The 24,797-nt window shown below is 52.9% G+C and overlaps 9 protein-coding genes across 9 annotated transcripts; 4 read left to right on the top strand and 5 right to left on the bottom strand.

The window, feature by feature from the left end:
• The first annotated feature begins 1,205 nt into the window (after positions 1 to 1,205).
• On the top strand, positions 1,206 to 4,298 carry TPN1_2 (Vitamin B6 transporter). The gene is made up of 4 exons (XM_066122541.1): positions 1,206 to 1,995; positions 2,053 to 2,720; positions 2,838 to 3,061; positions 3,135 to 4,298. Exons 2-4 carry the CDS (start codon positions 2,265 to 2,267, stop codon positions 4,030 to 4,032), a joined length of 1,578 nt encoding a protein of 525 aa, XP_065972551.1. The 5' UTR covers positions 1,206 to 1,995; positions 2,053 to 2,264; the 3' UTR covers positions 4,033 to 4,298.
• Positions 4,299 to 5,009: 711 nt separating this feature from the next.
• Positions 5,010 to 5,432, bottom strand: J3458_021315 (uncharacterized protein; the record flags this gene model as incomplete). Its single annotated transcript, XM_066122540.1, has 2 exons — positions 5,010 to 5,303; positions 5,370 to 5,432. The coding sequence occupies 2 exons, from the start codon at positions 5,430 to 5,432 to the stop codon at positions 5,010 to 5,012; spliced, it is 357 nt and encodes a 118-aa protein (XP_065972550.1).
• A 2,602-nt stretch (positions 5,433 to 8,034) lies between these two features.
• J3458_021314 (uncharacterized protein) lies at positions 8,035 to 8,487 on the bottom strand (the record flags this gene model as incomplete). The annotated part of the gene is made up of 1 exon (XM_007813975.2): positions 8,035 to 8,487. The coding sequence occupies one exon, from the start codon at positions 8,485 to 8,487 to the stop codon at positions 8,035 to 8,037; it is 453 nt and encodes a 150-aa protein (XP_007812166.2).
• Positions 8,488 to 9,273: 786 nt separating this feature from the next.
• J3458_021313 (uncharacterized protein) lies at positions 9,274 to 11,854 on the top strand. The gene is made up of 2 exons (XM_066122539.1): positions 9,274 to 9,966; positions 10,068 to 11,854. Exons 1-2 carry the CDS (start codon positions 9,568 to 9,570, stop codon positions 10,671 to 10,673), a joined length of 1,005 nt encoding a protein of 334 aa, XP_065972548.1. The 5' UTR covers positions 9,274 to 9,567; the 3' UTR covers positions 10,674 to 11,854.
• Positions 11,005 to 11,641, bottom strand: J3458_021312 (uncharacterized protein; the record flags this gene model as incomplete). The annotated part of the gene is made up of 2 exons (XM_066122538.1): positions 11,005 to 11,114; positions 11,185 to 11,641. The coding sequence occupies 2 exons, from the start codon at positions 11,639 to 11,641 to the stop codon at positions 11,005 to 11,007; spliced, it is 567 nt and encodes a 188-aa protein (XP_065972549.1).
• Positions 11,855 to 14,479: 2,625 nt separating the features above from the next.
• On the bottom strand, positions 14,480 to 16,724 carry J3458_021310 (uncharacterized protein; the record flags this gene model as incomplete). Its single annotated transcript, XM_007813978.2, has 3 exons — positions 16,156 to 16,724; positions 15,387 to 15,970; positions 14,480 to 15,330 (listed from the first exon to the last, which is right to left on the bottom strand). Exons 1-3 carry the CDS (start codon positions 16,557 to 16,559, stop codon positions 14,480 to 14,482), a joined length of 1,839 nt encoding a protein of 612 aa, XP_007812169.2. The 5' UTR covers positions 16,560 to 16,724.
• A 3,131-nt stretch (positions 16,725 to 19,855) lies between these two features.
• Positions 19,856 to 21,935, top strand: HAC1_2 (transcription factor that binds to CRE motif). Its single transcript, XM_066122537.1, has 2 exons — positions 19,856 to 20,428; positions 20,486 to 21,935. The coding sequence occupies exons 1-2, from the start codon at positions 20,112 to 20,114 to the stop codon at positions 21,786 to 21,788; spliced, it is 1,620 nt and encodes a 539-aa protein (XP_065972547.1). The 5' UTR covers positions 19,856 to 20,111; the 3' UTR covers positions 21,789 to 21,935.
• A 165-nt stretch (positions 21,936 to 22,100) lies between these two features.
• Positions 22,101 to 23,034, bottom strand: CSM3_2 (chromosome segregation in meiosis- protein; the record flags this gene model as incomplete). Its single annotated transcript, XM_007813980.2, has 2 exons — positions 22,101 to 22,737; positions 22,823 to 23,034. The coding sequence occupies 2 exons, from the start codon at positions 23,032 to 23,034 to the stop codon at positions 22,101 to 22,103; spliced, it is 849 nt and encodes a 282-aa protein (XP_007812171.2).
• A 203-nt stretch (positions 23,035 to 23,237) lies between these two features.
• On the top strand, positions 23,238 to 24,472 carry J3458_021307 (uncharacterized protein). The gene is made up of 4 exons (XM_007813981.2): positions 23,238 to 23,391; positions 23,446 to 23,462; positions 23,599 to 23,804; positions 23,886 to 24,472. The coding sequence occupies exons 1-4, from the start codon at positions 23,317 to 23,319 to the stop codon at positions 24,164 to 24,166; spliced, it is 579 nt and encodes a 192-aa protein (XP_007812172.1). The 5' UTR covers positions 23,238 to 23,316; the 3' UTR covers positions 24,167 to 24,472.
• Positions 24,473 to 24,797: the final 325 nt, after the last annotated feature.

Raw genomic sequence — 24,797 nt, 5'->3', positions numbered from 1 at the left:
TATAGTACCGTCAGCGCATTACTTAAAGTACTCATGCGGATGCTTACAAGCTAACTGTGAGGTGCGATGGTTTACGTAAATAAGCAGCAGGTGTTGAAGTGGCTACAAATGCTTCCTGTGAGGCGCTATACAATAGCTGAGAAGGCGGCTCTGCGGTCAACAGCAGCCTGCGGAGTTGGAGCCAATAATGCTGTGAAAAGCAGACATGCCAACCAAACAACCTGCAATCCGGCGCACCGAGCAGAGCGTATTCCAGCATTGGGACGGATCGGCTCCGCGCTCGCAACGTTCCATAGGTGAACGACCATTTGGAGGGGAGCTATTTCGCATTCGCGAGCGTTGATAGCGCAAAAAAGCTAGGAATCATCCAAGAGCAAGCATGGCAATTGCTGTAAGATAAAGGAGCTCTTGACCTCTCTAGCCAATATTGATCAAAGGTACGGAGTAATGGAGCGGGGTTTGACATTCCCAGTCTCCTCGTCCAAGGTGGGATTGCCGTATAGCACACCTGACGCTGACCCGCCTGGCTTCCGTTGTACAAGGGCCTTTGTTGGTCGTCGTTTCCGTGAACGGCGGGGTTATTGATGGTTCTGCAGAAAACGTGAATGCAGTGCAGTGGGAGCTGCAATAACCTATGTACCTTTAGTAGTTGAGAGCCAACGAAATAGGAAGGCCTTCCGGAGTTCATGTATGCTGTATGCTTATCGACGTACATACATGATGTGGCATTCTGGCTCGCCGAAATCTGACCTTGAAAGGCGCGAAAAAAAAGGGTAATCTAGAAGAAAAACCATGGCTGGGCGCCCCCCCTTCACCACATACTAACGTAACATCGGCTGGCGGAGTTTTGGATGCGCATCCAGGCATCTAGAAGTTGAAGTTTGGGCGGTTACGGAATCAGGAGTAGGGAGAAGAAGAGAGCTTTGCAATGATACCCTGACGCCGCGGGCCACATGCAGGCAGTGGGGCCCTTGATCTGGCTTTTGGAGAGTTCTTGGGAAGTTGATCAGGGAAGGAGCATTGGGCGGGCTCGTACCAGACAGCCCAGTTGAACCACATCATGTGCAGACATTTGCGCATGCTTCCCAGCCCCCCAACGGTAGACTGGCAAGACAAACGGCTTCATATTCGCCCGTTATCAATCCTCGCATCATGAGCAGTGACAGCGGTCCGCCCCATACCGAATTGCTCGGCTGTCTTCGATGGTAGTTCCGAGGCTCGGGGCCGCACGGCTTAATTTGTCTGTGCGGGTGCGCACACACATCGACCGGCATCAGCCAACACGGAAACGGCCCTGTGCAACCAACACCAGCCATTCATCCAATTCATCAGAAGCACTGCCAAATCTGGCCAAGAGCATTGTAACCAGCGCAGACAGCGTCGTGTCCAAGCAGACGTTGGTGGCACGCTGTGGATCAAACCTTGTTCTTTTGCTTCTCTGCGGAGTAGACCAGCGCGATATGGCATCAGCCCAGGGCCCACGTTTTGGTTTACGGTCCCATGGTCCGATGGCCATATTCCCATCTGGGCCGTCATCACTGTTGGTAGTGGCGGCCATTTCATGTCTCAAGAAGGATGATGATGAGCGACGGACGGACCAGTTTGGCCAACGGGGCCGTTATGGCTCTCTCTCCACCTTTGCTCTTTCTGTTTTATTTTATCTTATTTTGTTTGTTTTCTGTCTATACTATTTAATGTTTTTTTGGTTTCTGCCTTTTGTATTTCAAACTTGCATTCTTGCCGATATATCAACCTTTACGCTGGTGTCTGCGTGGCGTTGACGCATTGCATTGCATCAACCTAGCTGCACGTCTACCACCACTAGCTACCAGCTTTCCATGCAAGTGTCTCGTCTTCACTCCCGTGAAGCCGGCTTCCTAGGGCCTGTTTCTTGGATTAATTGGCTGCTACTGTGTCTCCTTTCATGCATGGGACCTCGTGGCTCGACTCCGTTGACTTACACCTTCACCTCGACTTCCACCAGCCTCGACGCAGGTCAGTTCTCCGCAACATCGTCTGTATTTACAAGAAAGAAAACCAACCTTGGCTTAGCCCTCCCGCCTTGTGTTATTCAATTGGCCTCTGCACAACTGGACAGGCGTGTGTTGCCTCCTGAGCATTCGAGAAGCGAGTGTCTCACTTCACATCAGGAATAGTCATAACACATAATTTCCCCGCCATTCCACGATTGACCAGCAAGGTCTTGATCGCCGAATTTCTTTAAAGAATCCGTCGTCAGTCGGTGAAGACTCAATATCAGCAACATGGTATCACGCCTGCGCCCGGGCCCGGGCCACCAAAATACTCAGAGACTCGACGAGAAGGGCATTTCTCGCCTGAGTGCTACCGGCTCCACGGACGAGGAAGCCAACATTCCGGCCAGCGACCACGAACTGGCAGCGAAGTTGCCTGTGCCTTCTAAACTGAGGGAAATCAACAACCGGATAGAAAACTTGGCCGGCTTTGAAGCCCGTGGTATTACACGGGTACTTCCCGAAGAGCGTCAACCTCCCTCATGGTCCAGCGATCTCCAAGTAGCCATCATGTGGTACAGCGCCAATATCTCTCTGAATAATCTCGCTGCCGCCATGCTAGGACCTTTGGCTTTTGAATTGGGCTTTTTGGACTGTGCCATGTGTGCTGTATTCGGGGCCCTTGTTGGCAGTTTAACTACAGCGTATATGAGTATTTGGGGTCCTCAAAGTGGAAACCGGACAATGGTGAGTTGTCACATCTATGACACGACCTTTGTAGTCGTAAAAGCACTATACCACATCAAGATCAATCCTCACTTGACTTCTGTACGTGTATTTGCTAACCCACAACGCTTTGTTCAGGTCATTTTGCGATTCTTTATGGGCTATTGGCCATCCAAGATTCTGTGCTTCCTCAACATCATTCTTATGATTGGTTACGCGACCATTGACGGCATCATTGGAGGACAAGTTTTGTCCGCTGTTAGCGGCGGTAAGATGACTATCATTGTCGGAATTATCGTGGTGAGCGTGGTTTGCTGGGTGGTTGCAGTTTTTGGCATGGCTCTGTTTCACAAGTACGAACGGTAAGTAGATCACTGGCCTCCATGTGCCAGGTCTCCTGAACTCGTGAGGGAAAGACCACTAACCTGTATATAGATACTCGTGGCTTCCCCAAACTATTGCTCTCTTCATTCTTATCGGTGTTGCTGGGCCATATTTTGACGCTTCAGCTCCCTCCAAGAACAGCGGCGCGCTCCTCGCCGCTCAACGCCTCTCATTCTTCAACATCTGCCTGTATGTGCCCAACTCGTGGGCCGGCGCGGCCTCTGACTTCTACGTCTACTACCCCGAGAAGACCTCGAAGCGCAAGATCTTCCTTCTCACTCTCACCGGCATCTGGACTGCCTTCACCTTTGTCTACCTCATTGCCATTGGTCTCGGAACCGGAGTTGCCAACAGCCCTGCCTGGGCCGAGGCCAACGGTGTCAGCTCGGGCGCTCTCATTGTTGCTGGATACGAACCTCTCAAGGGTTTTGGAAGGTTTTGTTCTGTTGTCGTGTCGCTGGGGGTCATTGCCAACAGTATTCCGAGTACCTACTCTGCAGCTCTCGGTGTCCAAGTTCTTGGTCGCTATTTCAAGGTTGTTCCCCGATACGTTTGGTCGACGGTTATCATTCTGATTGAGTTTGTGCTGGCTGTTGCCGGTCGCGACCAGCTATTTACCATTTTCCAGAATTTCTGTGCCCTGATGGGCTACTGGGCAATGATTATGTTCTTCATCGTGCTCATGGAGCACCTCATGTTCCGTGGCCGCAGGGGTTTCGACTGGTCTCGATGGGAAGACAAAGAATACCAGCCGCTGGGCCTTGCTGCCCTGGCAAGTTTCTTGGTTGGATGGGCTGGCGCGGTGCTTGGCATGGCTCAAGCGTGGTATACTGGTCCCATTGCGAAATTAGCCGAAGGCGGCGATGTTGGATTATGGATTGCCTGTGGCTTTACTATTATTTCATTCCCGCCGCTGCGAGCTTTGGAGCTGAGGGTTTTCGGAAGATGAACTCGGCACCAAGTGGCGAGATTCATCACTGACCTTTGTTTTGGTATTTTTTATGAGCCTACGAAACCATGACCCGTGATATGACTTTGGCATTACGTTGGCAGATGGTTGTATTGGTTGGAAATGGCTTCGGGGGGGAAGGGGGCTGCGTACGGTGAGTGAAGCAATTTTCGGAGGCAATTGGTAGTCTTGGAATGGGCATCTTATGAGTAGTATGTAGATCAACGCAGAATGGAGTTATCTGATATACGTGGTGCTACACAACGTGACACGGATAGAATCACAGGTTCTAGCAGCCTCGACATGCTCGAAACGAAATGGAGTCAACCCCCGTGCAGTCCACCGATCATGCCTTTGCGACGTCCTACTTTGCTTGTCGCTCACGTAGGTGTTATCGGCCCTCTATCCAGTTGGACCTGGGGAAGGTGTACCACTTGAACATTGGCAAGGTTGGGACGGAAGTGTTTATTTCGCTAGACATGCATTAGAATATGCTTCGACAAGTGTCCCATTTGGCCACGGAGGGAAAAGCCATATGAGGAGTTGATTAGGCGTCGAGGCTGACGTGGAATATCCCGTGCCGTCCGAATTCATGTAACTGCAGACTGTCAGCATTGTATACTTTACTTGCTTCGGAGCCTTGTTTGAATGTTGCCATCAGTGTTCCTCGCCATGTTCCTCCCAACACGACAACTGAAGGAATTTGTCGTGCCCGGCCTGAATATCTCCCTGCCTCTGGCAACCACCTCAGTTTTCACCATGGCCGTCCAACGCTCGTACGGATACTTGGGCAATTCAAAACATGTGTCGGCGTGTAATAGATTGTACGGCACCGCGAGCCTCCGCTGCCCCGTCAAGTATGTCTCAAGAAGCGATAAGCAGAAGTGCACTCTTCCTGCGGCATAATTCCTGCATGGCTTCAACATTGTCTGCCAACGGCAATCTGCATGAATCGCGGGATTCATCCTGGCTCGTCTTCATCCTTCCCGAGGTCCGGGTATTCTGTGAACAGAGTCGGCTGTCGGAGCATCCTGAACCCATGCCGACTTGTGCTTATACGACTCCCGGCGAGAGTAAGCCGTAGCAGTTGCGGGCGAAATATTTGGGCATCGATTGGTAGGACTGTGTACGGCGATAATCCAGCCCGAGAGGATGCCAGGGCATAATTTCGCGGCATGGCAAGGCCATAGGCTCGGGGGGCGGTAGAATATGTTCAGGAGGTATGAGGGAAGCGCTGCCTTGTAGAGCAAATCACAGTCTGTGATGTCTTGCTATTCATGCTCCAGTCAGGTTGGATGTGACGGGGTAGTTTAGAAGAGTAGTAGTCAGGTATTTACATGCCAAGGAATTTGCAAATCGATGTGCCACGCTCGGGAGGTGCTGTCCTTTCTTGCACGCATGCGGAGTGTGGGGGTCCAAGTCACCCATCATGATGAGAGTCTTGGTTACTTCAAGGTTGAAGAGGCCTTAAATCTGTGAGATGTGAGCCGTAAGCTCGCGGCGGTAGTCGCAGGTGTGTGGCCGATGGAATGGTCTTTGTCTCTTGACAGGGAGGCTCTGGGGCAATGCTCCTGAATTTGACGTTGTCACTGCCATGTCTGCAGAGGAAGTCTCATTTTAACCTACATATGTACCTTTAAGTTGTAAATAGGAGTGTGCGCCTTGTACTCTTCTTCTTCTAGACTCGTCTACCCCCGCCAGCTATTATAATTAGAGGGCAGTCCCGGTGCTCTATTCCCCCTTGGATATGCTTTACATGCTTTTCTCTCCTTGTGCCTCTCTTCATCCTCTGGCCTCAACATACTTCAAGGAGAGGATGACTGACCGAGTACATGTCGTCTCTATACCTGCGCATCACGGGTGTGATTATACGAGGTATGCGAGTCATTCATGATTGCAGTCAAAATGGTTTCGGCGCCGGTATTTGTTCAACTAGAAAAGATGCTGGCAACATGATCAATTCACACCGACCATTCGCCTTTTTTTTGGTACCATCTGCCGTTACCGTAGGGAAAGAAACACGGAGTGGTCTCTGGCTGCACTGCAACACCTTGTCGCTCAACACGATGCGACGTCACCATGGGATATGGAACGTGTTTCCAGGCATCCAAGTAGCATAAGTCTTCACTAGTGTCTGGTGATGCATTGGCGGCTAATTTGGCTCAATTACACAATGCAACATCTGCAAAGCCCCCACGGCTGTTGGAAATGCAACCACTCTGCGCACCCTTGCATTTGTTTGCAGAGCCTCGATTCATACAACCATCACGAGGTTTTCCGAGTCACCATCTCTTGGGGGGAAAAAATGTGCCCAACGCGCGCTCTCACATGACATCCAAGCGCAGACGCGAAACGCGGCAGAAGTGCAATACAGAGCTCAAACATCTCACAGGAAATCAGACCATCGAACCGGTTCGTCTCTGCTTCGCTGCAGGTCCGCTTAAACGCGGTGGATTCCCCATTCAGGATGCCCTGGACATAGATGGGCAGACAGGGTGTCTTGTTGGTTTGCCTGAGCCCACCCAGGACCGTCTCGGACCTGTCTTTGGTACGTTCGGAAATCACACGCTGCGGCCAAATGGTACCCAGCGCATGGGCTTGCGAGTACTCGTGCCGGACGCTTAGCAGCGAGGGCATCGACGAGGCAATAACCGGCGATTGTCCGTCAGGCAAGATACACCAGCTACGGGGGCATTTGGATACATGTATGACTCGATATAATGACGCAACGGTGGCAGTCTAGATTGGGCGTCAGGCGAGCCAACAAGAAGAGATGATTGATTGAAATTAAAATTCATTTACTAAATTATTAAATGATGATGATAATAATAACAAGGTATCTAGCTACAAACAGACCAAGATGATGTGCAAAGGCGACCTTGACATGGGGGCATATCAAACGCAAGCGCGTGTACGCATCGCTCGGAAACCATGGGACTTTTGGGCTGCATGATCCCATAAAGGAGCTAACATGCCGCTACCAGAACAAACGTGACGGGGGAAAATTACCGGAATATGCGGCGCAGCTTTTCTGACTCGCAGGCCGGCAAGGTCCCGGCCTCCGCCGGCATTGAAGAAGGCACATGAAGATGTTCAACCGAACGGTGTACTTGGTATTCCATAACAGTGAAATCAGAGGTTGAATGCCGTGAAATTGGGGGGTTAGTGCCTCACGCAGCTGCGCAATCTAGTCGAGGTACATGCTCGGGATGGAATCGATTCGGTGGTACTCTGTCTCAGGTCCAACACCACGGTTTCGAGAAACCACATGACGGAAGCGCATCAGATAGTCCAACTCTGTAGGCAACCACCTGGATATACGTGGATGATTCGCATCAGATACCTGACCGAGGTGATTTTATCTCGACCCTTGTCCCCTCTGCTCCGGCCTGGGCTAGTTCGTGTCGCCCAGGACCTGCAGAGAGCCCTTGGCAGGGGCCGGCCTGGGTTTTGACAAGGGGAACCATCAACTGAATCTCCCGACAATTGTGGCATCATCTCTCCATGCATCGCCGAGCCCGTCAATTCAAGCTTCACCCCGTCCGTCGTACGACAGACAGCACAGCCCTTTCATTTCTGGCCCCCAGCGGCCCGTGGGAGGGCGTTGAAATGCCGCGAGAACCCACTCATAGATTGACTCTGTGGCCGGTGAAGCACACGAGTGCCAATCAAGGTTTGGGGGGGGAAACGGTGCTACAGAGCAATAAATTAGTCTCGGTGCGGAGGGGGCGTTGCATCCGGCAGTCAGCAAATTCACACGTCAGCCGGATCCATGCAGCGCCGCTCTTGAAGAATTGACTTTTTTTCCTTTTTGAACTAGTTATTGTCGTGCTTGTGCGGAATTTGCCGCCCACGTGTGTTACGGGGTAATAAATAATAATATATGCGGGAACTATTGAGGCGGCTTACATGCGCCGGGGAGTGAGAAGCGCGCCTCTTGTCCCATCACCACCAATGCGAACGGCTTCTCCATCTCACTTGTTTTTTCCACCCCAGGGACAGTTAGGCAGTCCCCTTTGGCTCCCAGCCCGGCTCGGCCATCTCGAAGCCCGCAAACTCGAAACCCGGCGCCACGGAGCATCCCACCAGCGTCCAGTCCCCCAGGGACTGCGCGTGCTGCCACTCGCCGCGCTCAACGACAACCTGTGGCCGCTGGCCGTTCCAGATGTCGGGGCCAAGAACCGCATCGCGGACGGGCCTGCCGTCGTCCCACGACAGCGAGAGCCGCAGCGGCGCGCCGGCGTAGTAATGCCACACTTCGACGGCGTCGACCACGCGGTGCCAGTGCGACAGCCCTGACTCGCCCTCGAGGAGGTAGTAGATGTACGTGCTGGGGGCGCGGCCCTCGGCAGATGTCTCTGGGTCCCGGAACGTCTCGACGTAGTAGCCCTTTTCCGGATGGGGGGCCAGGTTGAGCGCCGCGATGACATCCTGGGCCGTCTTGGGCGTTGCCATGTTGACTGTACGTGATGGCGTCTCGGGGTACTGATGGCTTTTACAATTCAACAGCGAGGAATACAAGAGAAGAGAGAAGAGAAGAAAAGGCCGGCGGTTGATGGGGTCAGGAATCCCGCAGGATCAAGAGGCGCTTTGTGTCGTTCCTTGTGGCTCTTAAATCTTTCCTTGTCAATGGCCAATTCGCAATTTTTTCTTTGCTAGACGCAATGCGGGGGGCATGCCAGCCCAACGGCGTAGCAGTGACACGGTCGTTTTCACGTACGCTGTGTATCATGCACTTACACAGAGGCCGATAGGCGAACAAGATAAGATGTCAGGGCAACATTGAAGTTTCCCGCCCATCACCAGAGAGGGGGCGCGTCGTCGACATGATTGGATTTGGACTCATCGTCTCCACCTGTACCGCAACTCTGTGACCCAGGCCGCATCAATTGATCTTGCCCTGCAGTCTTCTCCGTGGTTCAGTCGAGGTCAAGCGGGGGGGAAATGCAAGCTGCGTCGCCTGGGGTGAGACCGCATCTTGCAACAAAGAAAAAGAGTGCGCTGAAACCCCTGGAGACCTGTGAACCCAGCACTTCGCCGATGTATTATTGCCAGGGGAGTCGTCGTATAGCCCAAATCCACCCGTCACCTTGACCGGCGCCGCATAGTTGCAATGCTGGTGTAGGGATCCCCCTCCCCTTCCCCTTGCCCTTCCCCCCCGATATTGGGAGACTGGAAGATGTAAGTGATACTTGCTGCCTTGAGCCACAAATGGACAAACATAGATAAGTAAGCAGTCACCACGGGTGCATGTGGTGTATGTCTGTAAACCTCTGAATCTTTTTGCTGGACCTATATCCTCAGAGAAGTGGCGAGCATCCGCAACGCACCACGGGGAGTAGTACCCCGGGCCGCACACCAACGCATATCAACATGAGAACGGCAAAGAGGTAAAAAAAAAAAAACACGCTGATATAGAAATAAAAGCCGTACCTCCCAGGCGGCGTGGAAAACAACGTCAGCCTTACAAGGCTCCATCTCCATGCGGCAACGAGAACTCGGCAAAATACGACACGTCTCATTTTGCGCCTCGCCATGGACGACATCAGAAAAGACTTGCCTCTGTCCATGACCATGGCCGCCTTCATTGGCATCTCGTGGTACATTGGCATCGAGATCAACGTGTCCCTGTTCCTCATCTTCAAGCGGCGGCGCGGCCTGTACTTTTGGGCCTGCGCACTCACGTCGTGGGGCGTCATCCTGCAGCCTCTCTTCATCATCCTCGCCGACTTTGGCGTGTGGAAAGACGCCGTGCCGTCCATCGCCCTCATCTACCTCTCCTGGCTGATCATGGTGGTGCCCCAAAGCTGGGTGCTGTACTCGCGGCTGCACCTGCTGATGCACACGGCCAGCGTGCTCAGGGCCATCAAGTACGTCCTCGTCTTCAACTCGGTTGTGTTTTCAATACCGACCATGGTGATTGGCACCATAGCTGTGAGTCAGAAACCAAAAGGCAAAAAAGGGGGGCGGGTGTCGGGGTGGTGCGGTCACAGCTAACACGGGCATGCCTCTCCTTCTTTCCAACCTCGTAGCAGGCCACGTCCATCAACGGCAACCTGCCGGCCTTCAACCTCGTCTGGGACCGGATCCAGCTCGTCGTCTTCTTCGTGCAGGAGGCCGCCCTCGGCATCCTCTACATCCTCCAGACCCGAAGGTACCTGCGCGGGCGGGCGCCGCTCACCGAGCACACGTGGTCCCCGTCGCCGGCCGGCCCGGCCGCCCGGCCGCAGACCAAGGAGCAGAAGGCGGTGCTGTGGCAGCTCATATACGCAAACTGCGCCATCATCGCGCTCGACACTGTGCTGCTCGGCATCCAGTGCGCCAACATGTTCCACCTGCAGGGCGCCTTCAAGCCGTGCGTCTACGGCATCAAGCTCAAGCTCGAGTTCGTCATCCTCAACCGCCTGATCCAGACGATCCGCAAGCCCGCCGCCACGGCGCTCTACCTCGGCACCGGGCCCGAGAGCTCCGCCCGCAGCCGCCAGTCGAGGCACAACAGCATGTGGCACAAGAAGCCCGCCGTCGTCGAGCCGCACGAGGACAACGACGCCGTGCAGCTGGTCGACAACATCTCGGCGGGTGCCTTTGCCTCTCACAGTCGGGAGAGCCAGGCGCCGACGTATCCCGGAAGCATCAGGTGACGTCCATGATGGGCGTTTTTTTTTTATCTAGTTTAAGAAATATAAATTTTAGCCAGGGAAAGAGATGTAAGGACATTGTCCGTGATTAGGAGACATTCTACGAGCACCCATGTACCATCATGTTTATATCCGAGAAACGCTACATGAGAAACAAAAAAAAGACTCGACGTAACATGATCAGGTTGGCTAATTGCGTACTAGTGGACTATTGCAGAACAATTTCGAGTCTTGTTTATTTCTCTAGTCTGCTCCCTCATTAAACGTGCTGCCGCACGAAGCAAGCGCGCGACTACACATGCGGAGTTAGACCACCATGGCCGGCAGGGACTATTTACTGTCTGTGACGGATTGGCCTTGTAGAGCGCTTCTTTTGCTTGCAGCAGTTCTTTGGCGTCCAATTATCCCGCAGCACTGTTCCGTTTGCAGAAAATCCCGGCGCCACTGCAATCCAAACTCTCGTTAGCCCTGTTCACACGGGCAGATTTATATATACGTGCGTGTGTATACTTACTTGTGGTCCCGACCAGTGTCCAGTCGCCGTGGGAGCGCGCGCTCTGCCACATGCCCTTGGGCACAACGACCTGCGGCCTCTCTTCCGCCTCCTCGTTGAAGATGTCGGGCCCCAGGACGTGCCTCTCGCAGGCCGTGCCGTTGTCCCACGACAGCGAGAGCGTCAGCGGCGCGCCGGCGTAGTAGTGCCACACCTCGTGGGCGTCGAGCCGGTGCCAGACGGAGTCGCCCGCGTCGCCCTCGAGCAGGTAGTAGATGAGGGTGCTGACGGCGCGGTTGTTCACCTTGACGGGGTCCTCGAATGTCTGGATATAATAGCCCCTTTCCGGGTTCTCCACGAGCCCGAGCTTGTCGACGACTTCTTGTGCGCTGTAGTCGTCGATGGAGCTCCAGGCCAGGAGTCCGGTGGGCAGGACCGCGAGGGCCGCCAGGGTCGTGTATGCGTGGTGTAGGAGCATTGTGGCAGCTGTCAGTGAGGCCCTTGATGATTTGGCCCTTTTTTGTTTGGTTTCGTCTGATGTATATAAAAGAAAAAGTGCCGAATCTGGCCGAGACACGAGGTGTTTGGGGTTGGACGGGTTCGGGGTATTTTATGCGTCAACTGGTGATGGGGATGTTTTCCCGCAAGCGCCACAGAGTAGTAATAGAAGATCGAATCTTTGGGGCACGAGGAACTAAGGTCAGGGTGTCGTCCCTCTCTCCCCCCTACACATATATCATGTATGTATGTCCACATGCAGGTTTAATAGCGCAATTCCGCTCTGCAGGGTCCCCCGGTGTCAGCTTGAGGAGGAGACAGGGTTACATTTGCCCAATCGGCCAACTACTGCTACGCTGGATAACTTGTCAATTTTTTTTTTTTGACCGCTGTTACTAAACTTACAATAACTGGCTGGGGACGGGTATTCTGCTTTTTCGAGAAACGCTAGGCAGCCAGACGTGTGCCTCTTCATCATGGCCCGTCCCGAAGCCTCTTTATCGGGATCGGCAGTCTACGTGGTACACGGCAACTCGGATCGCACTATTCATCGAGCACAGAGCATTTTCCCCTCACGATAAGCGAGGTGCTATAACATCGAGGGGGGGCAAACAGTTTGTACGGGGAGAGTTGGCAAAAGACGTTCTGGGCTCGTAACCCGGAGCCACTTGGTGTCTGGGCAAACTGGGCCGGCTTGACGACCATGGAGAGCCTTCAATTTAAGCAGCGTCTGCTGGCCTTATTACTTGGAACCCTTGTGATTGCATCATTCATTCACGAGCGCCTTCATGACTGATTCCAGCCCGTCTTCATATGGGCTAGACTGATGAATTGCGATTGGATGTCATGCCGGCAGACGCCGCTTCCAACAATATAATTTTCAATGCCCCCAGTCGACGGATGTACGTTATACAGCAATGGCCAGGCAAGGCAATCGGGTTCGGTCAACTACACTCTCCAACTAGATGGACAACAGCGCAGCCCATCCCAGCATGTGCATGAACCCCAAAAGTAGTGCATTCATTGATAGAGTTTCGGCCAGGGTTGGCCAAAAGTGGACATTCACAGCCCGTAAGAGGGCCGCTGATTTGTGCAACAAGGCCATCTCACCACCATCTTGGCCAGAAGGGTACAATATAGGCAGGGGGGTCGTGTGAAGGAGCGCAACGACGGATCCGGCATGTCTCAGTCCTGCGACTGGCAGGTTTCCTTTTGTCTGGAATAGTATACAACTCCGCATGTACAATACAATGGCTAGTTTGTACGCTCAAGTCGGCCCTTGGGCGTCAAATGAACCAGACGGGGAAGAAGACCAGCGGCCGCCAGCAACCTCGGGCTTAATCGCAGATGGCAAAGCGGAAACGACAAACACTGCTGTCATGCGTCGTTGATGACTCGAGCCTGCATGCAGCTATTATACTGTTTGCATAGAACTAGTTTGGCGACTGAGTCGTGCGCGGAAACTTGGCAGATGCTGGAAACATCTACAGGTCGCGATGAGATGACTTGACGCCATGAGTTGAGGGGAAAGGAAAAAAGCTGGAATGAACAGCGGGCCAGGGCGCGGTAGTTCCACCTCTTTGTGGTTTCGGCCACGGCCACATCTGGCTTTCATTCCAGATTGGCTTCCATGCATGATATCAGATCGCGGCGCCGGTCTTCTTCGGCTAGGCGCGTCACGTCCAAATGCTACGCTACGAAACAGCACCGGCAAATCAGGTTGGTCATGGTCGAGTCTTGGCCGGGCTATGACTGAGTTGGAGTTGAAGCTTGCCGGAGTGTCGTGCGTTCTGCCACGGGAATTGCATCATCCAAGTCGGCCGAGTGAAGAACAACTCTCACGGACAAGCCAACAATGTGATGGCTACTCACAACGCCCATGGGAGCCAGGTTTCTTCCCCCCGGGCCCATGGACAATATCTACGGAGTAGCGAAGCTTTGATATCGTCGGGGTCCACTGTTGACTGTCGTGTCCGTAGCTTCGTCCGAGTTTCTAAATATCATGTCATAACCGCCTCATTTCACCTCCCGCCATGATTCACCGCCATTCCAAGTTTTGAGGGAATATTGACCGCATGTGGTCTTTTTGTACAGCTCATCAATTCCATTACACAATCTGCCGCGAGAAGCGCAGTCTTGATGACGACAACTTCCCACCATCATGCCACTTGGCTCTTGCCCGATAAGCTTCAGGCTCAGCACAACAACCCTGTCTCTTTAGATGGTCCAATTTACAACTTCTGCAATCATCTAGGCGAGCCTGGGTGTGCATGTGGTTTCATTCATCTACAATATGTTTGGGAGTATTTCTGCCGTGGCCTGATACCCAAGTTGCCCTGACATGACAGATTGTGCTTACATGGCAAACGCGCGAGGTAGAAACAAAAATTGACCGCTCTACATATAATTCGCTCAAGTTGGTTTTTTCCGGATCAAGTGATTACTAGAAAGAGTTTAAAACTTGACAGCTTCATGGTTCTTGCCATTGCAACCAGACCTCACCTCTGGTATGTTCGACTCACTTCTTCATCTAGGGTAGGTTGAAAGCTGCAAGTTTAGGCCATAACGAGCAAGCAGCAACATCCCAACTACGGGCGTATGAAGGTGACATTTAAACAAGCCAGTCCTGTCCGTTTTGACTGTTGGGTCTTTCGCAGCCTGTCTTCTGATTGTCAACGTTTATTCGCATTTCTAGACGCTCACTTTGTCCAACCATGTCCAGTGCAAGTCGATCAGACGCAACTACAGCCGCAATAGCCCGAGGCGTCGTTGTGATACGGCGTATACATATGTACCTCTGCCAGACAGTCCTCCATGCTCACCGTCGTCCCCCATCCTCAAGAATCATGTGCGCCCCCTTCTCGGCGATGGCATAGACAGTCGCCTGCAAATGCGCGCTAATCTGCAACGGCATCACGCTCGCGTCCACGACCCTCAGCCCCCTGACGCCATATACCCTCAATCTCTCGTCGACTACGCCTCCCCTGATGCCCGCTCTTCCACCCATACCACACGTCCCGACAGGGTGCCAATCCGTAATGGTGTGTTGCCTCACCCAGTCCCGCAGCCGAGCATCGTCATCCACAACATCAGGCGTGGGATTTGCAGGGGCACGGATGATACCGGCCAGCGGCTGCGTTTTGGCAATCTTCTGTCCAAAACGGATGCACTCCTTGGTGATCTCGGCGTCGAGCTGTCCGTGTTGGCCGGCGTAGTATGCCGGGTCGATAACGGGCTTCGCGTCCCCCGTGGAGCTCTGCCCGGGGCGGATGTGGATTGACCCTACGGAGAACGGGTGCTGAAGCATCTGGAGCATGGTGCCGTATTTCTTGCCAGCGTCCCCTTTGAACGTGGTGCTCCAGTTGCCGAGGTCAAATAGGTACTCTACTTGGCCGAGGGTGGATGTGCCGTCAAGACGTCTCCGAAGGATGGCGCGCTTTTCGGCATTGTAAGCTGTCACGTTGGCGGATTTGGTGTGAATCTCGGCCAGGACGTGTGGCGGGACGGCGTGAGAGAAGGGAACGTACGTGAGTGCGCATGGGAGAATGGTGAAAGGGCCTCTCTGTTCGCGGAGGTACTGCTCCCTCGCGGCGGCGACAATGGCCTCGTCCGTTAAAAGATCATCAGGGTTCGATAGCGAGGGGTCGACCTCGAATATCATGGCCAACACTGCGAGCCATGTCAATAATGTTTCCTGACAGGTTTCCAGGAGACAGCAAACTCACTGATGTGGTCTTGCAAGTTCTCTCCGACCATTGGGCTGTCCACCTTGACGGCAACACCGGCCTTTTTCAAGACCTCTGTGCTTCCAATTCCAGACATTTCCAGAATTTGAGGAGACTGCACAGTTCCAGCTGACAGCACCACCTCCTTTTTCACATTCACCACATGGTCCTTGTCGCCATGGGAGAATCGTACTCCGGTCGCTACATAGTCGTGCTCGTCGCCGGAGCCATCTTTGCGAAGCACAATCTCGTGCACCGTAGCCCCCGTCAATATATGCAAATTTTCAGGCTGGTGTGCGGTGTAGTAACTGGTGGCATAGCTGCGGGCAGCTGTCACGGGGTTGACGGTAGTCACATTCGTCCACACACCGACATTCGATCCCGACAGATGGGCAGAATTGGTCTTGATGCCAACAGCATTGAGTGTTGAGTGCCACAGCTTGTGGGAAGGTGAATAGTCAGGAGAGTAGGAGATCTGAATGGGGCCGGTCGTGCCAAGGGCCTCGGGTTCGTGTATGGCGATGTATTCCTCCCTGAGGGCTTGAGTTGGCAGGTGGAAGGTTTCTGATTTTTTGAAGAATGGGCTGTATTTGACGGTCAGCTCGTAGGCTACGTGCTTAGGTAGCGATGCAGTCGTGGCAACTTGAGTCCAACTGCTGAGCATGAATATTGAATGGGTAGTTGAGGCTCGATAGCCATCGTCACCATCTACACCACATCATTCTCACAGAAACTCATGTCGTTACCGGTGCCACGGATCCAAACTCACAGTAAATCATTCCAGGACCATCCTTCATTTCCCAACGCCGCCCAGTCGTCATAATCCTCCCTGTTGCCTCGAACCCACGTCATAAAGTTCAGGGCACTTGTTCCGCCCAACACCTTTCCCCTCGGCCACGGCAGCCGTCTCCCGCCCAAACCATCCTGTGGCTCCGTCTCGAAGGCCCAATCCAACGGACCGCCGAGAGAACGGCCGTAGAAAGCGGGGATATCAACATTGTCTTCGCCGTTCGCAATGCCGCCCGCTTCCAGGACGCCTACCCTAAGTGACGCATCTTCTGCCAGTCGAGAGGCAACCGCTAAACCAGCAGTGCCGCCGCCAATGACAACGTAGTCGTAGGAATGGGCGAGGAACGACTCTGGTGAAGGGGACGATTTGATTGGGCTCCCCATTTTGGGGACGGAGCTGCGAGGCTGGGCGTGACAAGATTCAACACCTGTTGCCCGTCAACCTGTCAATCAAGTGTCTATTGTATACCCGTCGTTGGTGGGTTAGTTTGCTTTGGCAGGTGATGTCTCAGTTTTTTTATTCACCTCATGGGGCAACGGGAGAACGCCACTCCACAAGACTGATGGGTGTTCCGACTTTTTATTCTGGCATGCACGCCGTATTGCGTACGTGTTGACGGCGTGAAACTGGTTCATGAGGAGCCCCCTCTCCACTGGTGAGCAAAATGGCCTCCAATTAGAGGTTTGGATATCAATTGTTAGGTTACATTGCATTCTTGCGCTCCTGTCAATTGTCTTGTCCACTTCCAGAGGTGCTTTGAAGCGAGTTGCGAATGACCCAGAATCGTCCGATAACACCCGGTGGTCGGCAATGAAATTCGAGTACAACACGGGCTTGTCCGGCGTCTAACTGGTCTAATTGTACATTAAAATGTTCCGTCCATGAATACGGAAAATAGGCGGTGCTAGTCGTATGCAGATAAGCCTGGCGTTGACCGTCCAAACTAGCTACGGCCAGTGAGCGTGTAGGGTAAGGGACCCTGAGGCCGAGAAGGGAGCACTTGAGAATAAAATCATCGACGGCACGAAATCGTTTTCGGCCGGAACTGCAGCAGCAGCAGGCCTTACAAGGGATAGTGAATAGGTTGCTTGTCGCCTTCTTTTCCCGTCAGTTGGCGCCGGCAATGAAGAATGCAGCTTCACCAGGTGAAATTGCCGCCCTGAGACTCTGCAGTCGCGAGAAGCTCCGAGGAGCGCCGATCAGAGTGGTTGATTTCGAATGCAGATTACCAGACACCATATTTCTGGTGCGATAGGTAGCGACCCTGGCCCTGCACTTTGATCTCTGCTTAGCCTTTGTCCGGGGGAGATTGACAACAAAGGCAATGGATGGCAAACTTTACCTTACTAGTCAAAGAAACCCATCCATAATCAAAGATGCATCCATGGCGTCTCGTCTCTGCTATGCACAAGGACGAATCCGTTATTGGATGAACATTGCATGATTGTCGCTTACTATGCCGGCGCTGAATGATGCCACAGTCCACATCCACATCCGTTTGCACCCCGTCGTCGCATGGCGAGATCATTATACTCTTGCTTACGCCCATGTGTGAGCATCATTTCGCCTGCATTGGTCTTCAATGCCGACATCACTCGCTTCGTATAGACTGGATTAGAGAAATGAGTATTCATGACTCTGATATGGCTTTAGTCATGGCATTGCTCGTTGCCTCTGCCGCCCATGCCCTATGCCTTCAATGACTAATGGCGATGCGTTTGTATCAGATTGAGACTTGCATGAACCCCGATATTGTGCGGTTGTTGGCGGTGCATCGCTGTTTGAGCCGGTTCCGAGTTTGAATGTTTCCTCGGCGAGTTCGGCCCGCCTCTCTTGCTGTCCACTCTTATTATTGTTGTTTTAACCGTGCTCTATTGTACAAAAGAAACGGGCGGCATTTTGCCATCCATCCCATTTTCCCGTGTCAACCTGCGCTGCAAGCTTTGAGACTTTTGTTGCCGCTTACCAACAAGGCTCCGCCAAGGGTATGGACCTTTGCTGATACGGCGGAACCTTGGCACCTGTCATAGGTCTACTAGCTGCACTACCAAAAGTGGAGAACTCTCCTGGTAGTGCATGCTCGCTATCGTACCTCATATGGTGCCTCAACAGCACCCACCATAGAAAGCAGTTGCCCATCATGGTCTCGTCATTCTCCCTAGTGTGTTGTATGACTTGCCACCCACCTCCTTTTCCAGGCAGCTCGGAACCGCACGAGAGCTACTAGTCTTGTGGCCCGCGGTCTAAGACAATTCTGACTCAACTGGAAGCTGATAGTTGCTGTGTGGTGGGGTGCAATTGTGAATTTTCCACATCCGAAAGAGGAGGATTTTGTGGCGGAGATGCAATTCTACTAGTATCAATATTTATTTCGTAGTACGACGCGAAGTCCTTGCTGTGACGGGTTAACCTGGATGGTTAGGACGATTATCTGTACGGACTATTCCGCAATCTTTGCCCTAATGCCTGTTTCCGATCTGTTGGTATGGTAGAAACCTGACTCACATCACATAATAGAGTTGCCTCGTCTTCCTTGTTCAACTCCAGCGTCATGCATTGACATGAAAATCAATATCTTGTCTTGGCTACTTTCTTGGCTCGTGCGCATCTTCGGCCTCCGGCCATGTCCACCGAGATTCCGAACTTATATTCCACCTTGTTGATAGCTTGCGGATGGGAATAGAAACCGCCACCACAGCTACGCCTTGTGGCAGATGCGCCTCTTCTGGCAGCGATTTGTAGGAGCACTGGCAGTGGACAGCCGGACAGCAATGTTTCCACTAATAAAAAGCTTAGAGGCGCAGCTTTGGACCGAGTCCACCGAGATGTATGGGCGGATGGCGATGGCGATGGGCACGATCTTCGCAAGCCTCCCCCCTACTTGGACGCCCTACTGTAAAGAGTACTACTTCGTACAGTACCGAGTATCTAGTTGATATTCCCAGCAACAGCTCCCTCTTACACTTCATTCCAAGGATGGTCGTACAACAGGACGCAGGCGGGCGGCCGAACTGAGGGATGGCGCGCTAGATGGTGGGAACATGAGGCGCCTTGTTGAACTTTGTATTCCGTCCGTACTCAGTATTCCGCAGCCTTCATGGTGTGCTTGGATCCTTGGGGCGCTCAGCAGGTCCCGTCCACCAGCGCCGACGGGACCGAGCGGGACGAAGCGTCACCACATAATGGTGAGCGTGGTACTCCGTATGGGAGTAGACTTTTGACGGCTCTGGTGAGTGCCCCATCTTGTTTAGCATCAGGAACCAGAACCCTCGGACCATTACTCCGTGTTGTCTGATGTACTCCAAGCGGACGGCAGGACCGTAATGGGGTTCAAAGGGGACTGTCGCAGAGACCGACCCACTCTCCTGAAGCAAACTGTCGCGACTCGCCGTCGTGTTTCCAGGCCCTTCTGTCTGGGTTTGCTCCCGATGCCATCTCATGCAGAATGGTGCGAACTGGCGTGGCATGGTGCGAGGTGCCCATTGTCTCGGTCCATCAAGGCTCCATTTGCATTGCCAGGAGGCGGCCCCCTTTGGCGCCTCGCTTGTGTCATCCCTGCCCTCCCTTTCGTAAGCCCCTTTGCGGCCTCAGGCATCAACAACCATCATTCTCAACGTGGCCTCAAGATAAAGAGGTCGGCTGCCGCACCACTGGTCGTCAGCCTTTACTTCGTTCGATCAAAAGAACACTTGTCCTCACGATCTATCTGATCACTGTCAACTACCCCAATCACCTGACTCACAGGTAATATCCACTCCAGGCTGACTCACTGCCTTTGCCTGTTGCCTGCCATGCCTTTGGCGTATATCTGCCATTGAGGGAAAGGGTTGTTTGCTTGCACCATCACCTGCGCTCCAAACCTCGCACCATAACAAAGTCGTGTCCACATTTAGTGGTGTCTTGGAAGTGACGAAACGCGATATCACACAGTCAATATGGCGCTCCAGCAAGCATCCCCCGTGGTCAAGTTCGAGGCCTCACCGACCGAGTCTTTCCTTTCTCTGCCCGGTGACAACTACCCATCCCTCTTCGCCCCTAGCACTCCCCCATCAACCATCAACCCCATCGACATGATGACCCCTCAGTCCTCTTCAGACGACAAGCAGACCCCTCAACTGCCTGCCATCAAGGAAGAGACTGTGGCCACACCCGCGCCCGAGGATAACCCGGCATCATCAGAGAAGAAGCAGACCAAGAAGAGAAAATCATGGGGCCAAGTTCTCCCAGAGCCCAAGACCAACCTTCCTCCAAGGTAAGATGAAGAAGATGGAGAGACAGTTCGCAAGCAGCATCTAACATATTCCAACAGGAAGCGAGCCAAGACTGAAGACGAGAAGGAGCAGCGACGCGTCGAGCGTGTTCTTCGGAATCGCCGCGCGGCCCAGTCGTCACGAGAGCGAAAGCGTCTCGAAGTAGAGGCGTTGGAGCATCGTAATAAGGAACTCGAAGAGATGCTCAGCAACGCGAAATTAGCCAACTACGCGTTGCTAGAGGAGCTGAATCGGTTCAGACGCGATACAGGCGTTGTCTCTCGATCCTCCTCGCCCCTGAACCCGCTCCGTGACGCTCCTCTGTCACTGTCACCAGAGCTGTTCAGTTCACAAGATGGCCACAACCCTTTAAAGGACGCGGCTGCCAATCTGGTAGACGAACTCATCAACTCGACTGCCAACCCTACGGTCAACCCAGCCTCACTGTCTCCCGCGCTATCCCCTGTCCCCGATGAGACCCAAACCGATGAAGCCTCAAAGGAGGCGCAGTCCGGCGAACATGACTCGGCCACCTCTCCCGACCTGACACAACATCCTGCTGAGGTGTTGTCAGACCTGCAGTGTCACAAGTCGGCGAAGGTGCCCAAGTCGTTCCAGGACTCGCAGACTCCGATGTCGCCCTACTCGGTATGGGCTCTGCAGCTCAGGATGATGCTGCTTTCAGCCTCGGCGATTCTTTCGGCCTGTCAAAGACCCCTAACACAGATCGCTATGTCCTCGAAAGCGGGCTTCTCGCTTCTCCCAGCTCCACAACTCTTGACGACGATTATCTGGCTGGTGACTTTGCCACCGGCCTCTCGGGTCAGTCAACCTTCGACCCCTTCAACATCGACGACTTCCTCAACGACGAGGCCAACCATGTCGCCTCTGACATTATGGCAGCGAGCGACTATGCCGCTGCGGACCACGGCTTCGAGCCCAAAGTCCACGACGCTGAGATTCAAGTCCCTTAAGAAAATCCTATCCTGCAGCCCCAATCTGGCGCGTCCCTTGATGGATGCGACGATGGAGGCATTGCGGTTGGTGTCTGAGGGACGCGACTCTCGTGTCGGGGATATTGGGAGCGAGTCCAGTGCGACGCGCGATCAAGTCAGCGAACTGACACAATGTTTGAGGGGCATTGTTTTACCGTCACGAGAGGTTCTGATGACTCTCCTCTGGGCCTTAAAGGTCGAGGAGCGCAAGATCCAAAGAAGAAATGACGAAAAACCCCAAATCGAGAGTGGCACCCCAGAATACCAGTCATCACACACTAAGACGTTTGTCTTGAAGGTTTCCGGGATGAAGCGAAGTACTCAATTGGATAGCAGGATGGCTAATAAGCGGTCCCGCCTAGCGTAAAAGAATTTCCTTGTGTGGTTGAATTTTTGGGGGATAGCGGAAGGGGTAAAGGCGTTAACATGGTTCCAGGTCCAGGAATGACCTTATTGAACCCGGAAATTATGGCTGTATATTAGGCGAATAACACGTATTTGCACTTTTCACAGTATTAATGTTTCTTTGATCCAGCGTGAGTTGATTCACATCAACACGATCAATTTCCAACATGGCCCGGGAAACTACCCATGGTAGTAGCGCAAAGCGATGACTCGAAACGCCATTGAGACGAATAGAAGATACAATAAGCACCGTAACTGCTCATTCAAAGCTCTATTACCATACACCATCCATTTCCTGCATAGCAGCCTCCTCATCTGCAAAATCATCATTGTTGCCAGTTATCGGTTTCTGCAACGCCTTTCCTTGATCCGCAGTCTCTGCTTCCATAATTAGAGCATTCAAATCGTCCTCGTCGTGGTCATCGACTACCTGAAATTTCTGCATGCTGCCTTGCCCTTCCGACTCGGCAATAAGCGCATCCAAGTCGTCCCCATCATCTGGTTCGTTCTGCTGCGTACGCGTAATCCTTGGTGTCGCTCCATACAGGTCCTCATCATCCGGTACGTCGTCCTGTGATGGTGTTTGCGGCCGTGTGCCTTTGGACGGTCCGTTCTCAACAGGTTCCATAGAACCGGCGGCACCCAAGCCAGAGTCGACCTCTTCTATTGTATCGTTTGGTTTGAGCTCGTTGATCATCTCGGACCTGGCCGTTATGACGCGTTTCTTGTGTCCTGCTTTTTCCACCATGGCTAGTGCATCGAGAAACTTGGCTTTGGGGAATAAGTCGTCTAGCCACATCTGGTAGAATGATAAGAGGCGTGCTGCGTCTGAGAATTCGTGCCCCTTGCCTTTGATTTTCAATTCGCGTGCTCGTTGGCGAAGTTTGGGCAGCCCGGCGGGACCTAATAATCTGGGCGTGACTATTAGCTACTTGTTCTCAAGTGTCTTGTGGGAGAAACACGGGTAAGGCTTTTGAGAGAAGAAGGATGCAGTACCTGTCCTCATCGAGCTTCACGATCGGAGCTCTTGCGCGTTTCTGAACGGAAACCTCCTCGTCTATACCTAGGCCTTGTGAAGGGGGCTCCTTGCGCTTCTTTGCTGAGGGTGGCGGGCTGGGTGACGCGAATGGATCGTCTGATAAGTCGTACTTGTCCAAATCATCGTGGCGATTGGGCGGCAATTGACCGGCTGAAAGCAATGTCGACATGATGGTTGGTAGTGAGAATTAATTCCAGTCTACCACATATCGTGAAGCCCGTCTTCCTCTTAACGCGTCTTCTGGTGGGAGACGCGCTTCGTGGGTCCTCAAGCTTGTGGCGGTACGTACCCCCCTTCAGCGAATCACAATCCACGTGATTTGAGTAGTCAGCACCACGTGATTTTCTTCCTGGGGCACGACTTCGGCTTCAGAGCTTCGGGACTGTCATGCTTGCTGGGAATCTTCTTGAGCCAATTGATAAGTTTTTGGGGCGTGAAAACCATTCGCAAAATGGCCGAAACCGCGACCAAGCAGGCGCCTTCGACCTATGTCGGGACGAGCAAGGTCGTCCAGACGGATTACCCGGTATGTCGGGACGCAATTGATTCAATCGGGAGGGAAATGCTAACCGGAATCCAGCTCATCGATAACGACCCGTATGTTTTGGTGCTCCTTTTACCCGAAATCGACCTTTTGAATATTCAGTGGGCTTGAGATATTGAGAGAATTGTCTCGCATTTTTGATACGTCATTTTTGGGGAGGGAGAAGACGTGCTAATTTGAGGAAACCAGTCACTTCAAGCGAGTTGTTGGATATGCACGAACGTCCGACTACATTGCTGGCGGTGCAGCAGCTGCATTTGCCCCCGGCGCCCTCTACGCCCTCGAGAAGTTTGCCCCCTCATACGTCGGTAAGGGTGGCTTTGCCAAAGCTATGCGATTAGCTGGCGCTGTTGGTATTGCTGGTGGTTTCCTCTACTTTTACCAGCGATCATGTCGTACGTTGACCCAACATTGCATCTATTGCAGGCAAGTGAATGGAGGAGATTTTCATGAAAGCTAACGTGACGAGATGGCAGTGCGATTCTACGGCGCTACCGAAAACGCCCGCGAGATCGAGATGGATATGCGAGAAATGGTGGCCAAGGTCAAGGCCGGCGAGTCTCTGTACGGTGAAAGCAGACTGAGCCCATATCTGCAAGGTGTTGCAGCCCGACAAAGCAGATACTCTGCGCTGTTCTTCAGCACTGTACCGTGGTTCAATTTTGTCAACCATAATCAGCACGGCGTGGACACAGCCAAATACTATCAGCAAGCGGAGCGGGAGTTGGAGGCGGAGCGTGCTGCCAAGAGTTCGTAGGCAATGGAAGACGCGGGATTGAAGATCATGCATACGGTCGGTGCGGAGATGTAAGGCGGAGCGAAATCCAGTCGTCTGTGTATATTAAGCTGGCAAAGGGGGCTTGCCTCGACGGCTTGGTAACCTATTTTCTTATACAAGTTTCGAAAACAAGCCGTGACTCACTCTATCGCGTCCGGGAATGGTGAACGCTTGGCAGTGAACCACAGCGACTGGCTCGCAGATTGCCAACTACTATTAACAGTGATTTTGTCTTGCCCCTGTCTAGTAATTCGAAGACTCCTTCCCTTGTTGGGACTACTTGGCAAATTGGATTACAACAAAAGGAGAAAACTTCTCTTACAGTGATGGCGGTTTCTCATTCACTGGCTACAATTGTTTAAAGCAGCAATCAAGCATTTATTGCCGCGAGATCAAGCCCACGAATGAGAGAGCCAGTGAAGCTGGATGCGGAAAGCCATGTTCTTGCAGATATATTACTTAGGTGAAGCATTGTGAGTAAACGCTGGCAGGTTATATGCCAAGGCTAACAATTACAGTGCAGACTAGCACCACAGTAGTTTCGACATTCTTTGCGACCGATATCCGGAATGAACGTGGATAATGACAACGTAAAGACAGTATTCCCTCA

This window comes from Metarhizium acridum (assembly GCF_019434415.1).
Source record: "Metarhizium acridum strain ARSEF 324 chromosome Unknown scaffold_578, whole genome shotgun sequence".
NCBI lineage: Eukaryota > Fungi > Ascomycota > Sordariomycetes > Hypocreales > Clavicipitaceae > Metarhizium > Metarhizium acridum.
The sequence above is the reverse complement of the archived record's forward strand: the minus strand, read 5'-3'. Positions and strand labels throughout refer to the sequence as shown.

Coding starts and splice junctions, on each gene's coding strand:
- HAC1_2 (XM_066122537.1), top strand. CDS start 20,112: ATGGCGCTCCAGCAAGCATCCCCCGTGGTCAAGTTCGAGGCCTCACCG. Junction 20,429..20,485: donor AAGACCAACCTTCCTCCAAG/GTAAGATGAAGA, acceptor ATATTCCAACAG/GAAGCGAGCCAAGACTGAAG.
- J3458_021313 (XM_066122539.1), top strand. CDS start 9,568: ATGGACGACATCAGAAAAGACTTGCCTCTGTCCATGACCATGGCCGCC. Junction 9,967..10,067: donor TGGTGATTGGCACCATAGCT/GTGAGTCAGAAA, acceptor ACCTCGTAGCAG/GCCACGTCCATCAACGGCAA.
- J3458_021307 (XM_007813981.2), top strand. CDS start 23,317: ATGGCCGAAACCGCGACCAAGCAGGCGCCTTCGACCTATGTCGGGACG. Junction 23,805..23,885: donor CTTTTACCAGCGATCATGTC/GTACGTTGACCC, acceptor ACGAGATGGCAG/TGCGATTCTACGGCGCTACC.
- TPN1_2 (XM_066122541.1), top strand. CDS start 2,265: ATGGTATCACGCCTGCGCCCGGGCCCGGGCCACCAAAATACTCAGAGA. Junction 2,721..2,837: donor AAAGTGGAAACCGGACAATG/GTGAGTTGTCAC, acceptor CGCTTTGTTCAG/GTCATTTTGCGATTCTTTAT. Junction 3,062..3,134: donor CTGTTTCACAAGTACGAACG/GTAAGTAGATCA, acceptor ACCTGTATATAG/ATACTCGTGGCTTCCCCAAA.